This window comes from Microcaecilia unicolor, chromosome 8 (genome assembly GCF_901765095.1).
Source record: "Microcaecilia unicolor chromosome 8, aMicUni1.1, whole genome shotgun sequence".
Taxonomy (NCBI): domain Eukaryota; kingdom Metazoa; phylum Chordata; class Amphibia; order Gymnophiona; family Siphonopidae; genus Microcaecilia; species Microcaecilia unicolor.
The window spans coordinates 21,032,909-21,049,999 of NC_044038.1; the positions used below are offsets into that span (position 1 = coordinate 21,032,909).

Below are 17,091 nucleotides of genomic sequence, written 5' to 3' on the forward strand. Positions count from 1 at the left end.
TCCCACTCATGGCAGGCTCAATGCGGCTTACATATTGTATACAGGCACTTATTTGTACCTGGGGCAATGGAGGGTTAAGTGACTTGCCCAGAGTCACAAGGAGCTGCCTGTGCCTGAAGTGGGAATCAAACTCAGTTCCTCAGTTTCCCCAGGACCAAAGTCCACCACCCTAATCACTAGGCCACTCCTCCACTGTTGCTGTTATTTGAGATTCTACATGGAATGTTGCTATTCCACTAGCAACATTCCATGTAGAAGTCGGCCCTTGCAGATCACCAATGTGGCCGCGCAGGCTTCTGCTTCTGTGAGTCTGACGTGCAGGACGTCAGACTCACAGAAACAGAAGCCTGCGCATCCTTCTACATGGAATGTTGCTAGTGGAATAGCAACATTCCATGTAGAATCTGCAATAGTAGCAACATTCCATGTAGAATCTGCAATAGTAGCAACATTCCATGTAGAATCTCCAATAGTATCTATTTTATTTTTGTTACATTTGTATCCTGCGCTTTCCCACTCATGGCAGGCTCAATGCGGCTTACATGGGGCAATGGAGGGTTAAGTGACTTGCCCAGAGTCACAAGGAACTGCCTGTGCCTGAAGTGGGAATCGAACTCAGTTCCCAGGACCAAAGTCCACCATCCTAACCACTAGGCCACTCCTCCACTCATAGGCACTCTCTCCCTTCTCCCTCTATGTACCAATTTGCTGTAACTAGAAATTGTACAGTAACCTGTTTTGGGCCCCAATAAATGAAATGCCTTATCACAGTCACTATGGTGTGAAACAGACGGCTTACATTTTAAGTCAGTGTTAGACTTACCTCATTTCTATCTTATGGAGATGAATAGGCTGCTAGCTTACTAATCCAGCATTTACTTTTGTATTGTTTCTGCACAGTTTGAAACTGTCCTTTTAACGTATTTTCTTTTCATCTTTTAATTATGGTTTATAAGAATTGTAAACTGCCTTGTTTTTTTCTTATAAAAGAATGTAAGGTGGCATAGTAAGTTCTTTAATAAACTAAATTAATTTATTATGTGTTAACAGTATGTAAAGATGCTGATAGTGCTCCAAACAGTTGGCATAGTGGCTTTGTAGTCACTGCATGGTCATTTTTGACACATACTGCGTAGTAACTGGAAATCCTGGTTGTACTTTAGTAAATTAACCCCCTAAGTTGCCTACTAGAAATGCAAAAAGATCATCACGCACATTCCTCAATCTCCATTATGCTAACTGTAAAGGGCTAAAATATAAATCCACATACGCGACCAGTTTCTCATACGTCAGCACGCAGCTATGGAACGCACTACCGAAGGCCATAAAAACAACGCAAGACCTAACCATCTTCCGAAGGCTACTGAAAACAGATCTTTTCAAGAAGGCCTACCATAAACATCCATCTTAAATTCTAAATAATAACACTATACAAGATCTATACAAAACCGAACTCTTACCACATGTTTGAGTAACCTCTTTTGATATTATTGATCAAGCAATACCACTTAAACCTTATGTTGAATAGGGTCTCTCTATAGTCGATGACCTAATGTATGTTACAATCCAATTTATTACTTAGGAACCTTCATGCACTACCATAATTTATTCTCCTTACCATGTATATATACACATGCTATATATCTATACCATGATCTGTTCCATATATATCATATTCCATGTATGTTACCATGTATGTATGCACCTTAACGCAATACCATTTGTAATTCTGTTACCTGGAAATGGCAACCGCCATTACAGCAAATGTAAGCCACATTGAGCCTGCAAATTGGTGGGAAAATGTGGGATACAAATGCTACAAATAATAATAATAATACACCAGAGAGGACAGAGAGAAGGATATGATAGAAACGTACTTATCTTTTAGGAATTTATAAGTATTGCAGAAGAAGCAAACTTTTTACAGAGGAATGTTCCAAAACAAAAGGTCATGCTATGAGGCATCAAGGAATTAAACTTGAGTTTAGCATTTCCTACTGGAAAGGTGGTGGCTGCATGGAACATGGGGAGGGGTGGGGTAGAGAGTGAAAATATGACAGAAACACAAAATCTCTTGTTTAACTTGTCCTTTACATCTTTGCAACATCAAGTGGGGTCTATGGCACTGTGCTCCAGAAGTGAAATGGGAACATTCTAGATATAATGTATAATATAATATGGTTCTTAATATCCCGCTAACTCCAAAACAGCAAGGTTAGAAAATGTGATATAAGTGTAAAAATACACCTTTTACCATGTATCCATTTTAATTGTACTCTTGAAGAGTGCTTCTCAACTCTGTCCAGGAGACAACACCTAACCAGTCAGGGTTTCAAGATTACCACTGAGAGAAATCTGAATATACTAGTAAAAAAGGCCCGTTTCTGACACAAATGAAACGGGCGCTAGCAAGGTTTTCCTCTGAGTGTGTATGTTTGAGAGAGAGAGAGAGAGTGTGTGTGTGTGTGAGAGAGAGTGAATGTGTGTGTGTGAGAGAGAGAGAGTGAGTCTGGGTGTGAGTGTCTGAGAGAGAGTGTGTGTGTGTGAGAATGAGAGTGTGTGCAAGTGTATATGTGAGACAGTGTGAGAGAGTGTGTGTGAGACACAGACTTTCTGTGAGACTGAGTGTATGAGACCAAGAGAGTGTGTGAGTGACTGTATGACACATAGTGAATGTGGTACAGTGTGAGACATAGAGTGTGTGAGAGACAGAGAGTGAGAGAGAGAAAGAAAGACATTGACTGTAAGAGAGAGAGAGTGTGTGTGACAGATAACTCCCCCCCTCTCTGTTGTCAGGTCCCCCCTCCCTCCCTCTCTCTGGTGTCAGCACCCCCCCCCCCCCCCTCTCTCTCTGGTGTCTGAGTGTTACTGTGCAGGATGCTAAGCTCTGGCTGTGCTTCAAGGAACTGACTAATCCTATTTAATAGAATGCACCTCCAACATTCTAAAGCCGAGAAACCTCGTGTGGTTGGTCACTTCTGCTTGTGACGAACCCGGAAGTACGTTATGTCAATTCAGTAGATGGATACAGAGAGCAGGAATGCCTCAGCCATGCAGTCAGCTTCAGAATGTTGGAGGTGCGTTTTATTATATAGGATTGGGAGACCCACTGTATGCCAGACCCTGTTATGCATGTTCATCATGGCTATCCTGGAAACCTCACTGGCTAGATGTTTCCACCCCCCCCCCCCCCCCCCCCCCCCCCCCCCAGAGGAGGGTTGAGAAGCACTGCTGTAGAAGAAATGAAATAAAAGTGGAATATAATTGAACTTTATTTTTTATCATGCCTCAGTAAATTAGAAGGCAGCCTTTTCTTACAAAAAAGCTGACATGTAACGGCTGTGTTATAAAGGTGGTAACGGGAAGGTTGTAGCAAATCGTGGAATGGCTTGTCAGGGAGGAGATAAGAAACCAATGACACCATTCAGGCGCACCTGGGAAACCTACAGAGAGTGCTGGTGAGGACAGTGTAATTTGAGTGGCACCTGGGGCAAATTGGGCAACTGAGTTAGCCAAGCAGTTATCTGCCAACAACCATTATGATGCAAAGTTTAACTTTTGTACTATTGTTGAACAACTTTAAACTGGTTACTGCTCAAACTGGTTTGCTGTAAAGTATTATCTTATGGCAAATAGTAGATGATGACAGCAGAAAAAGACCTGCCCGGTCCATCCAGTCTGCCCAACAAGACAAACATATGTGTATACCTTATCTTGGTTTGTACCTGCCTTATTCAGGGCACAGACCGTACAAGTCTGCCCAGCAGTACTTCCCGCCTCCCATCACCGGCTCTGGCACAGACCGTATAAGTCTGCCCTCCACTATCCTCGCCTCCCAACCACCAACCCCTCTTCCCCCCCACCTGCTCCGCAACCCAATTTCGGCTAAGCTTCTGAGGATCCATTCCTTCTGCACAGGATTCCTTTATGCATATCCCACGCATGTTTGAATTCCGTTACCGTTTTCATCTCTACCACCTCCCGCGGGAGGACATTCCAAGTATCCACCACCTTCTCTGTGAAAAAATACTTCCTGACATCTTTCCTGAGGCTGCCCCCCTTGAACCTCATTTCATGTCCTCTCGTTCTACTGCCTTCCCATCTCCGGAAAAGATTTGTTTGCGGATTAATACCTTTCAAATATTTGAACATCTGTATCATATCACCCCTGCTCCTCCTTTCCTCCAGGGTATACATGTTCAGGTTATTTTTTTTCACTACAATATACAGTTTAAACCGAGTACAATTCAAAATTGCTTAGGTCCGCTTTATTACATTTGAAGAAATATGTACTGAAATACAATATTCTGTCAATTTTATGTGTTCTGTAACTAACTGCAGGGTCCTTTTACTAAGGTGTGCTGAAAAATGGCTAGCAGTAGTGTAGGTGCAGGTTTGGGGTACGCGCAGAATCATTTTTCAGCGCACCTGTAAAAAAATGCCTTTTTAAAACTTTTGCCGAAAATGGATGTGCAACAAAATCAAAATTGCAGCGTGCCCATTTTCGGCCTGTGACCTTATCGCCAGGTTGACCTAGCGGTAAAGTCTGGCGCGGTAACCGGGCAGTAATGACTTAGGTGCGCCACATGCCACTTGGTGCGCGTATGAAAATAAAAAAAAATGTGGCCGCGCACCAAAAATGAAATTACCACAAGAGCCACACGGTAGCCGGGCCATAACTCCATTTTGGCATTTGTAGAGCCTTACGCGGCTTAGTAAAAGGGCCCCTGCATTAGTTGCTACACAGCAAGAAAAATATCTCTGTTTTTGCTTTGCAACCTAATTTTTTTCTTTTTTCTTTTTCTCATTTCTCAGCAAGAGCAAACTCCTTTGTAGGAACAGCACAATACGTTTCTCCAGAGCTGCTGGGGGAAAAGTCTGCATGCAAAAGGTACCAAGTTACCAAGCCTCTGAATTTTAAAGATTTGTTTTACCATTTAAGATTAGCTCGGATTTGTTTGGGTGTACTCAAGTACAGTTCCAGTTCAGTCGCGTGCTCCTCTGGGGTGTAGCAGTGGAGGGGCCCCTTTAAACTTGGGTCTTCATTGGTCAGTTTGTCTTAGGTCTGGACAGCTAGGGAATCAGTAAATTGCTGAAATTTGTGTTACAAGTGAAGATAGCAGTAGAGGTGGATTGTAGGAAAATAGTTTGGGGATTTGTTTTCACACTAGCCCATGGAGTATCAATTTGCACAGAAATCAGAAATCTCCCCTCCCCCCCCCCCCCCCCCCCACCCAACCTACAACAGAAAATGTTTTCCCAACTCATGGCTGGATGGCACATGCTGATATCAGTAGACCTGAATAGAGAGATGCACAATAAGGCAGCACAGTTCATCTGCTGAAAACTCGCTGTCCCAGAAAAACACTGCGATCATGATCTTGACAGAATAGCAAAGAATGAAGAACCAGATGTTTCCTCTTAAGATATGTGACAAAGTAAATCATAAATTAAAATATAAAAGTTGTTTAGTGAATTACATGAAATAAAAAAATGTCTAAACTGTACAAACCTTTTCTTTGTTTTTAGTTCTGACCTCTGGGCACTTGGCTGCATAATTTACCAACTTGTAGCGGGATTACCACCTTTCAGAGCGGGGTAAGAAAAATGTGTTCGTATTTATAGAGGGCAATTTTTTTTTAATGTATGTAACTTTTCTTCTTAAGAGAAGTTAGTTTTTAGAACATAATACAAAACACAGGGGAAAAAACTTCAAATTGTCCACAATAAGAACTTCCAGCAAATGTACACAAAATGCACTTGACTGAAGTAACTCTCGTAAAGTTCCAATCCCTCACAGCTTCAATTTATTGTAATCATCTATAGTTTGCCTATACCCAGCAAGTTATAGGCAGATTACCATAGAAGCACAGTAAATGCAATAATTCTTAAAACATCAAGGGCTCAATTCTATATATTTATTTATTTATTGGGATTTATTAACCACCTTTATGAAGAGATTCACCCATGGCGCTTGAAAAATCCGTGAGGGGGAAAAAAAAATACACCTAGGTGTATTCTCTAAAGTACACCTAAATTTTGTAGACTAAGCTTAAATTCCTGCACTGTATATAGAATACGCGCCACACTACCAAAATTTGGTCACATCCGTTTAGGCCTCGTTTTACTTGGTGTCCCGACACCTAAATTAAGTGCAGATCGGGTGTATTCTATGATAATGTGCATAGATTTTAGAAACACCAGTGCTCCGCCCATGGGCACGCTCCCTTTTCAACTATGCACCACTTGGTAGAATACACTTAGCAAGTTGTGCACGTAAATCTCAATGCCAATTTAGTGCTGATAATTGCTTGTTAACATCCAATTAACAGTGCTGATTAGCTAGTTAACCAGTTAAGTAATGCTCATTGTTATAGAATATGCTTTGGATTCCGAGCGGATTTTCAAGCACCATATATACAGTCCAGGGGCAAATGATCAGATTAAATTAATCAAGAACTAAAGGGCCCTTTGACTAAGCTGCGTTAGGCACTAACTCATACCTAATGTAGGGAAAAAACGTGATGTGGGAGGTGCAAAAACATCCTGCTTTAGTTTTGGCATGTGCATGTTAATTGTTTGTTTTTGAAAATTTTGGGGGGGAGGGGCAGAGAGTGGGCGTTACTGTACTTACCAGTTATTGCATCTACATTACCATGCACTAACACAAAGAGCCCTTACCACCACCTAAATAAGTGGTGGCCACATGCTAATGGAAAATAATAGTAAAAAAAAGCCTTTTTGCTCGCCGTGGTAAAAATGGCCTTTGCATGTGAGAAAGAGACCCGTGTGTAAGGGTACACTAAGGCCACAGTTTAGCCAAAGGACCCCTAAATGTTTCTGAAATAAGTCTTTAGCAATCTTCTAAAATTCTTGTAGTCAGATTCCTGCTTAATATTAACTGGCAGAATATTTCACTCGCTGAGAGCTTGAGAACTTAAGATTTTGTCGCACTTTTTCTTGCAATGAAAGGTCTTTGGGGCTGGGAGCTTGAGCAGATCTTAATGGCTTCATCAATGTACAAATTTCTAACTCGGGGGCTAGTAAACTGGCAATAAGCAAAACCTCTCATATATCCGTCTATACCAGAGAATCTAAATTGCCAATGTTTCTCACCTCTTTCCTCCAGAAAAGCCTGCAATTTGCATGGGTTATAATTTTGAAAATAAATGTTTTAACTGTAAATGGAAAGCCCAGTATGTAGTTGACACTTAGCTGCTGCAGCGTTTCCAGCTACATTTTATTTGCAGATTTTGTGCAAGTTTTCAAGTTGAGAATTTGCACCTATTTGCACTTTGAAAATTGATAGAGAAAAGTGCCCCAGAGATTTGCACCACCTTGGGGTGGGGGTGATTTATTTTCCCCAACTAAAGCCATGTGAATACTTTAGAAAATCCTAAATTCTGCACATTTTTCTCCCTAGACCTAATCACACACAGGAACCCCTCCGCTCTCAGGACAAATCCCTCCTTTCAGTGCCCTTCTCCACCACCGCCAACTCCAGGCTCCGCCCTTTCTGCCTCGCCTCACCCCATGCATGGAACGGACTCCCTGAACCCATACGCCAGGCCCCCCCTCCCTGCCCATCTTCAAATCATTGCTCAAAGCCCACCTCTTCAATGTCGCCTTCGGCACCTAACCACTACACCTCTACTCAGGAAATCTAGACTGCCCCAACTTGACATTTTGTTCTTTAGATTGTAAGCTCCTTTGAGCAGGGACCGTCCTTCTTTGTTAATTTGTACAGCGCTGCGTAACCCTAGTAGCGCTCTAGAAATGTTAAGTAGTAGTAGTAGTATTACATATAGCAGTGATTTAACCAGAGCTGAGATTGTGATGTCATAATGCCTCATTCCACCAATGCCTAAGAGCCAACCTCATCAGTGATGTCACAATGGCTCGACTGTCCTATACTTGGCCCACTTCCTCCCTTAGTGTGAAGAGTTTCAGTCTCTGGTATCCAGAGCTGAGATTGTGATGTCATAATGCCTTATTCCACCAATGCCTAAGAGCCAACCTCATCAGTGATGTCACAATGGCTTGATTGTCCTATATTTGTCTCACTCTTATCTATTAGATTGTAAGCTCTTTGAGCAGGGACTGCCTCTCTTTGTTAAATTGTACAGCGCTGCGTAACCCTAGTAGCGCTCTAGAAATGTTAAGTAGTATTATTTGCATGCAAGCAGACATGTTATTGGAACAATCTGCATGGTTTACTTGTATACAGAGTGGGAGAGAGCCCATAATGTTCAGTTTTCTCTTAATTTGAGGGAGCTTTTCAGTTGTTAAATGCAATAAGAGCCTTCCATAGCATTCAGTCCATTTTTTTTTAATATTAGAAGTCCATCATATCAAACATATAAACGGCGAGTGACCGTACTCACTCACAAATGCGCAGTAGAGACTTCCCTGTCTGTCCTGCCCATGTGTCAATACGTGATGACGGAGGGGCGGGACAGAGAGGGAAACTGCGCGAAGGGGAGGGAACCGCCGAGGTCGCCACCGCTACCCCCCCCCCCCCCGAGGTTGCTGCCACTGGTATCCCCCCCCCCCCCCCCGGAGTCGCCGCTGCTGCCACCCCTCCACCCGGCCGTCTTTTTGCTATTCAACTTACATCTCCGCAGCAGGCAGAGATCAGCTGAGCTGCCGTTGGCCTTCCTTCCCTGCCTGTGTCCCGCCCTCGCTGACGTTACGTCTCACGAGGACGGTACACAGGCAGAGAAGGAAGGCCGATGGCAGCTCAGCTGATCTCTGCCTGCTGCGGAGATGTAAGTTGAATAGCGAAGAGAGGGGGCGGTGACCCACCAGCCCGTTTTAACGGGCTCAACGGCTAGTTGTATATAAATGTGACAACAGAAGACTTTTTCTGAACATCTTGAAAGCCTGCTACAGCACTTTAGTAGATACCATATTCCTAAATACCATGTGTTTTCATGCTTCCTCTTGTCTTTAGGAACGAGTATCTTATATTTCAAAAGATAATCAAGTTAGAATATGACTTCCCTGAAAAATTCTTTCCAAAAGCCAGAGACCTTGTAGAGAAACTCTTGGTAAGTGTTTGTGTTCTGAATATTTTGAGTTGGGACAGGTAAGTGCAATAGGCAGAGTGATGTTCTCTCCAAGTCGCATTTCCTTTCTTGTTGTGAAGAACCTTGGTTACAGATAATTTTAACTGTGGCTGAATTTCTCCAGAATAGGGGTAGACAACCATGGTCCACGAGGGCCACAACCCAGTCAAGATTTCCACAATGTTTGTGCGAGATTGATCTGCATGTACTACTTCCTTTGTTTGCAAATAGATTCATTGTCGAAATCTTGAAAACCTGGCTAGGCTGTGGCCTTCAAGGACCATGGTTGCCCACCCCTGCTCTAGAGGTGATTCCCCACCCCCTTTCCAAAGCAGCATAAGACCTTAATAGCAGACCATTATAAATACTTCTACTAAAAGTATTTCGCAGATATTGATCTCTCTATTGCCAAAATGACAGCTTTTCATACACCTAACTGCATTTGTTTTTTCCCCACTGTAAGGCCTTTTGTTACTCCTTTCTGTCTTTCATCGGAGAGGTCTTACGCTAAATTTATGATTGGTTCAAATTCCACCCCCCCACCCCCTTCGCGTTGCTCTCCTACTTTTCTGTCAGAAGAAACGTCATTTGCCAGAGAAAATGGAATGCCCTTTTTAGGAGCCTTTTCCCAGTGTTGCTCTTTGATTGACCACTAGGTATCATTATGAGATCAAACTGAAAATTTATCTTTGAAGCAAAACCTCAGTCTCACTATCATTTTTTTTTTTGTTGTTGTTGTTACATTTGTACCCCGCGCTTTCCCACTCATGGCAGGCTCAATGCGGCGGGCAATGGAGGGTTAAGTGACTTGCCCAGAGTCACAAGGAGCTGCCTGTGCCTGAAGTAGGAATCAAACTCAGTTCCTCAGGACCAAAGTCCACCACCCTAACCACTAGGCCACTCCTCCACTGTTGCTACTATTTGAGATTCTATATGGAATGTTGCTATTCCACTAGCAACATTCCATGTAGAAGTCGGCCCTTGCAGATCACCAATGTGGCCGCGCAGGCTTCTGCTTCTGTGAGTCTACGTGCAGGACGTCAGACTCACAGAAACAGAAGCCTGCGCAGCCTTCTACATGGAATGTTGCTAGTGGAATAGCAACATTCCATGTAGAATCTCCAATAGTATCTATTTTATTTTGTTACATTTGTACCCTGCGCTTTCCCACTCATGGCAGGCTCGATGCGGCGGGCAATGGAGGGTTAAGTGACTTGCCCAGAGTCACAAGGAGCTGCAGTGGGAATCAAACTCAGTTCCTCAGGACCAATGTCCACCACCCTAACCACTAGGCCACTCCTCCACTGTTGCTACTATTGGACATTCTACATGGAATGTTGCTATTCCACTAGCAACATTCCATGTAGAAGTCAGCAGATCACCAATGTGGCTGCGCAGGCTTCTGTGAGTCTGACGTCCTGCACGTACGTGCAGGACGTCAGACTCACAGAAACAGAAGCCTGCGCAGCCTTCTACATGGAATGTTGCTAGTGGAATAGCAACATTCCATGTAGAATGTCCAATAGTAGCAACATTCCATGTAGAATCTCCAATAGTATCTATTTTCTTTTTGTTACATTTGTACCCTGCGCTTTCCCACTCATGGCAGGCTCAATTCGGCTTACATGGGGCAATGGAGGGTTAAGTGACTTGCCCAGAGTCACAAGGAGCTGCCTGTGCCGGGAATCGAACTCAGTTCCTCAGGACCAAAGTCCACCAACCTAACCACTAGGCCACTCCTCCACTAAGGCTTAACTATAATTGTTCCTGTAAGTGTAGAGTACTAAATAATATATTGGGACTTCATACTAAAATTTTTAGTTGTACTTTGCACAATTAAAACATTTGATCTCATGATTGATCACGCGATTTAAGTTGGGCTATAGCCAACTGTTCATGGGCCTTCACCTGTTCTCGCTGTCTCTCTCATATGGCGGCTCTCCCCTTCTGATTTACCTCATCAGTTGTCTTGCAGTAAATATTCACCCTGCAGCAGGCCTTTCCTTCTGACCCGGCACCCCTGTCTGAAAATAGGAAGTTGCTTCAGAAGGAAAGGCCGTCTGGAGGGAAGCAAGAGATGCTGGACTGGGCAGGCGTTTAATCATTAATTGCGATTTTTTTTATTGCCCTTAGTCTAGCATATGTGTGATGAATATAAGAACATTAGAAAAGCCATGTAATTTCAGGTTAGCTAAATTGAGGAGTTGCTTTAAGAAAGTTTTGTAGCTGTCCCGCAGCAGCAGGTACTCTCAGGGAGAGCATATGGGAGGAAAAGAAAATACTCGACTCTGCATACCTTTGACAGATGGTTAGGGAGACAGAGCCCTTACAGGGAAATAAAAAAAAAAAAAAAACCCTGATCACACAAAGGGACAGAATGCTGGGTAGATGTCTTTCTATACTGGCAAGATGACGAAGGGTAGTTGTAAATGGATTAGGTTTTTATCAGTGTCCGCCTTTGAAGCTGGTGAGTAAGGACCTACTTACTGTACACTTTAAAAAATAAAAATGTACAAAGCTTATTTTCTGCACAGCTTTGTCAAAACTTGACCAATTTCCATAAGATTTGGGATATCATCCTGAATAAATTTGCAGTAAGCCTGCACTTAAACCAGCCACTTAAAACGCCACCATCACCTAGTGATTATGGACGTGATATGCACATATACCATTTTGCTTTAAACATAAGCAGTTACCATGGTTTTCAGTCTGGAGAAAGGTTATGGTTCTCACAGACTGGTGCAAATCTCCAGAAAAGAGGTGGAAGAGGGTAAGCTTAGAATTGGATGCGTAGCCAGGTTATGTTGTCAGGGGGAGCAGACCTTTTGTAAAATAGACGCCAGTGTGAGGCTGAAGGGCCAATCCACATAGGTGCCGTTTCATTAAAAATCCATTTAGGGGAGCAATCTGTCCCCTTGCATCTCCCCCCCCCCCCCCGCCCCCACCCCCCCCCCCCCCCCCCCCCCCCCCCCATTGCAAGAAATTGCAAGAAACCGGGCTCAACTGATTGCCAGTCAGGAAGTGGGAGGATCTAATCAGTTCATACTGAACAAAACTGTTGAATAGTGAAGGGACATCATTTAAGTGAGGTTGCCAGTGTGCGCTACAAAATAGGATTATAGCAAATTTTTTTCAGGATTATATCTCAAATTTTATTGAAATTGGTTGTTTTAAGAGTTATGCAGAAAACAGAAGCTTTTTTCTTTTTTAAACTGTGTATATTAGATTGGACATGCCATTCCCAAGTAGACATATAGAGCAAGAATATATTTCATGATTTTTATGATGTGTACAAATGATAGAAATTAGCTTATCAATGATTTTTTTGGCTTTATCAGAAGCATACAAAGGTAACAAAGAAATTACATTGTTCTGATACCCTGACATTATTCTGGTCAATACCATCTTTTGCAGAGGGGTTATGAAAACCATGTTAAAAGAAATTGTATTTACAAAAGTGTAGTATCAGTATGCCAGTCTTAAATATTACTAATATCTCTTTTGCATTTGGAAACTTTTAGGTTTTAGATTATACTAAGCGGTTAGGCTGTGAAGAAATGGGTGGCTATGAACCCCTCAAGGAACATCTGTTTTTCGAGCATATTACTTGGGAGAACCTTCATCACCAGACCCCTCCAAAACTCACTGCCTATTTGCCAGCTATGTCAGAAGATGACGAGGATTGCTACGGAACCGTATGTGGCTCTTTTGTATCTTATTAAAGTTCTGTTTGTTTTGAATATTGTAGTGATTAAAAACAGGGTTGCACTGGTTGTCGTCTCTGTTCTATTAGTCACTACTTAGATTGTACAGCCCTCCATTCCCTGATTCTTACATTTATTATATCTCGCTTCGAGTACTGTAATGTGATTTACAACAGTCTGCCTCAATCTCAACTGCGCCGCTTGCAAACTTTGCAAAATATGGCAGCCCATTTAATCTTTAACGCAAAGAAGTTTGACCTCATTACTCCTCTGTTTATACAACTCCACTGGCTGCCAATAAGATTTTGCATACAGTTCAAAATTCTTCTTCTCACACACAAGGAACAGATAAACCTTATCTTTCTTCTTTGGTAATTCCCTATACCCCCTTTCGCTCTCTTTGTCCCCTTGACCCTTACCAATTAGTTTGACCCTCTCTTAAGTTTGCCCATTATGATTCTACTAGAAATCTGCTTCCTGGCTCCTAGCCTTTGGAACAATCTTCCTCCCATTATCAGATCAGAACTTTCTTTTTCCAATTTAAAATTCTGTTAAAAAACACATTTTTTAACAGCGTGGATGCTGTTTAAAAACGCCATCCTGGAGGTTCAGGACAAATATATTCCACGTATTAGAAAAAAGGGAAAAAAGACTAAACGTCAGCCGGCGTGGCTAAACAGTAAGATAAAGGAAATCATTAGAGCCAAAAAACAATCCTTCAGAAAGTGGAGAAGAGAACCAACTGAAAGTAACAGGATAGATCATAAGGAATGCCAAGCCAAATGCAAAGCGGAGATAAGGAGGGCAAAAAAGGACTTTGAGAAGAAATTAGCGTTGGAAGCAAAAATACATAGTAAAAACTTTTTTAGATACATTAAAAGCAGGAAACCGGCCAAAGAGTCGGTTGGGCCGCTGGACGAAAATGGTGTTAAAGGGGCGATCAAGGAGGACAAAGCCGTAGCGGAGAAATTAAACGAATTCTTTGCTTCGGTCTTCACCGAGGAGGATTTGGGGGGGACACCGGTGCCGGAAAGAATATTTGAAGCGGGGGAATCGGAGAAACTAAACAAATTCTCTGTAACCTTGGAGGATGTAATGGGTCAGTTCAGCAAGCTGAAGAGTAGTAAATCACCGGGACCTGATGGTATTCATCCCAGAGTATTAATAGAACTAAAAAATGAACTTGCGGAGCTACTGTTAGAAATATGCAATCTGTCCCTAAAATCGAGTGTAATACCGGAAGACTGGAGGGTAGCCAATGTTACTCCGATTTTTAAGAAGGGTTCCAGAGGAGATCCGGGAAATTATAGACCGGTGAGTCTGACGTCGGTGCCGGGCAAGATGGTGGAGGCTATTATTAAGAATAAAATTGCAGAGCATATACAAAAACATGGACTGATGAGACAAAGTCAGCACGGATTTAGTGAAGGGAAGTCTTGCCTCACCAATCTAATGCATTTTTTTGAGGGGGTAAGCAAACATGTGGACAATGGGGAGCCGGTTGATATTGTATATCTGGATTTTCAGAAGGCGTTTGACAAAGTGCCGCACGAAAGACTCCTGAAGAAATTGCAGAGTCATGGAATCGGAGGTAGGGTATTATTATGGATTAAGAACTGGTTGAAAGATAGGAAGCAGAGAGTAGGATTGCGTGGCCAGTATTCTCAGTGGAGGAGGGTAGTTAGTGGGGTCCCGCAGGGGTCTGTGCTGGGTCCGTTGCTTTTTAATGTATTTATAAATGACCTAGAGATGGGAATAACTAGTGAGGTAATTAAATTCGCCGATGACACAAAATTATTCAGGGTCGTCAAGTCGCAGGAGGAATGTGAACGATTACAGGAGGACCTTGCGAGACTGGGAGAATGGGCGTGCAAGTGGCAGATGAAGTTCAATGTTGACAAGTGCAAAGTGATGCATGTGGGTAAGAGGAACCCGAATTATAGCTACGTCTTGCAAGGTTCCGCGTTAGGAGTTACGGATCAAGAAAGGGATCTGGGTGTCGTCGTCGATGATACGCTGAAACCTTCTGCTCAGTGTGCTGCTGCGGCTAGGAAAGCGAATAGAATGTTGGGTGTTATTAAGAAGGGTATGGAGTCCAGGTGTGCGGATGTTATAATGCCGTTGTATCGCTCCATGGTGCGACCGCACCTGGAGTATTGTGTTCAGTACTGGTCTCCGTATCTCAAAAAAGATATAGTAGAATTGGAAAAGGTACAGCGAAGGGCGACGAAAATGATAGTGGGGATGGGACGACTTTCCTATGAAGAGAGGCTGAGAAGGCTAGGGCTTTTCAGCTTGGAGAAGAGACGGCTGAGGGGAGATATGATAGAAGTGTATAAAATAATGAGTGGAATGGATCGGGTGGATGTGAAGCGACTGTTCACGCTATCCAAAAATACTAGGACTAGAGGGCATGAGTTGAAGCTACAGTGTGGTAAATTTAAAACGAATCGGAGAAAATTTTTCTTCACCCAACGTGTAATTAGACTCTGGAATTCATTGCCGGAGAACGTGGTACGGGCGGTTAGCTTGACGGAGTTTAAAAAGGGGTTAGATAGATTCCTAAAGGACAAGTCCATAGACCGCTATTAAATGGACTGGAAAAATTCCTCATTTTTAGGTACAACTTGTCTGGAATGTTTTTACGTTTGGGGAGCGTGCCAGGTGCCCTTGACCTGGATTGGCCACTGTCGGTGACAGGATGCTGGGCTAGATGGACCTTTGGTCTTTCCCAGTATGGCACTACTTATGTACTTATGTACTTTCCAACTGACTTTCAGCTTATCCCCTTTGTAGCCCGTGCCTGTCTAACAGAACAAATTGCACTGAATTAACCTCTTAGTTTACTGTTTGTTGTTAAAAATATACCTTTGTACATGAATGTGTTCTTTCCTATTCAAATGGAATTCTTTTCCAGCTTTTATCAGTGTTAATTTGACTTTAGATTGTACATCGCCTTGACCTTTAACAAACAGAAGGCGGTATATCAAGTTTTAATTAAACTTAAACTTAGTGGAAGAAATTAACCTTGTTAAACTGAATGAAGAGTCATAGTGCAGTGCTCCTTAATGCTCGGTGGTGTAGGTTGTTTAACGGACAAATCACTTAACTAAGCTTTTGCCATCTGTTCCAGCTAGAAATGCAAAAAGTGTGTGAGTCATCGCTGCATCAGAATAAAAATAGGGGAGATTTAAATGCATTCTTCCTTAGTATGCTTTTCATAGACTACTGCCTGTACTTTGCTTTATTCTGACTTTTTATAGACAAACTAGCCGTTGAGCCCGTAAAAACGGGCTGGTATTGGGGGTTTCCTTCCCCCTCCCTCCCCGCGAGGTCGCCACCGCTACCGTCCCCCACCCCTATCCCCGGAGTTGCCGCCATCCCTCCACCTGGCCTGGGCCTTCTCTCCGCTACTAAACTTACACATTCGCCGGAACGCAGCACGCACATCAGCTGAGCTGCCGGCCCGTCGGCCCTTCCTTCTCTGTCTGTGTCCCGCCCTCCTGTGACGTAACGTCAGCGAGGGCGGGACACAGGCAGAGAAGGAAGGGCCGACGGCAGCTCAGCTGATGTGCGTGCTGCGTTCCGGCGAATGGATGTGTAAGTTTAGTAGCGGAGAGAGGGCCCGGGCCGGGTGGGGGGGAGGAACGGTAGCAGCGATCTCAGGCGGGCGGGGGGAGCGGCATCAACCTCGGCGGCGCAGTTTTCCTCTCTGTCCCGGCCTCGTCATCACGTATTGACGCGGGGGCGGGACAGAGAGGGAAGTCTCTACTGCGCATTTGCAAGTGAGTTGGTCACTCGCCGTTTATATGTTTGATGTTGACAAAGGCTGCAGACAATTTTTGATTTTCTCAATAAAAATTATGTCCAATAACACAAAAATATTAAACACATTATTTAAGGGACCTCTTTAACCCAATGGCCCCTGAGCCCTCCTGGAAATGTTTCAAATAAAATCCATAGCTTAATCAAAAATCCCCAAATCCACCAGTATTAGTAACAATACACAAAACAAAAGCTTTAGTTCCCTGGTTTGTTTTGTGTATCAAATAAAACCATTGCTTGACCTGCCATCTTGTTTGGTTTCTCCAAGGGGCAGTTTTTACTCTTCATTTGGCCAATATGACACTGCAGCCACATAGGATCAGATAAACATGTACTTCTGAGGATAAGCAGGACTGTAAAATCCTCACCTATGGATGTCATCAATGGAGCCCAGTGCGGGAAGCAGTACCCCAGAAACCTTTCCTAGAAGCTTTTGGGCAGACTCAACACATCCTGCCTGCCACTGTCACATGAGACCTCCTCAGTTTAATCTG

General features: G+C 43.2%; 1 protein-coding gene across 2 annotated transcripts in view; it reads left to right on the forward strand.

Moving 5' to 3' along the window:
* Window positions 1–17,091, forward strand: part of PDPK1 (3-phosphoinositide dependent protein kinase 1) — a 116,382-nt gene that overhangs the window by 70,892 nt on the left and 28,399 nt on the right. For both annotated transcript variants that reach the window (XM_030211780.1, XM_030211778.1), the window contains 4 exons: window positions 4,816–4,891; window positions 5,530–5,598; window positions 8,954–9,050; window positions 12,590–12,763. In XM_030211780.1, the coding sequence (XP_030067640.1) occupies window positions 4,816–4,891; window positions 5,530–5,598; window positions 8,954–9,050; window positions 12,590–12,763 (416 nt within the window). The remainder of the gene's footprint in view (window positions 1–4,815; window positions 4,892–5,529; window positions 5,599–8,953; window positions 9,051–12,589; window positions 12,764–17,091) is intronic.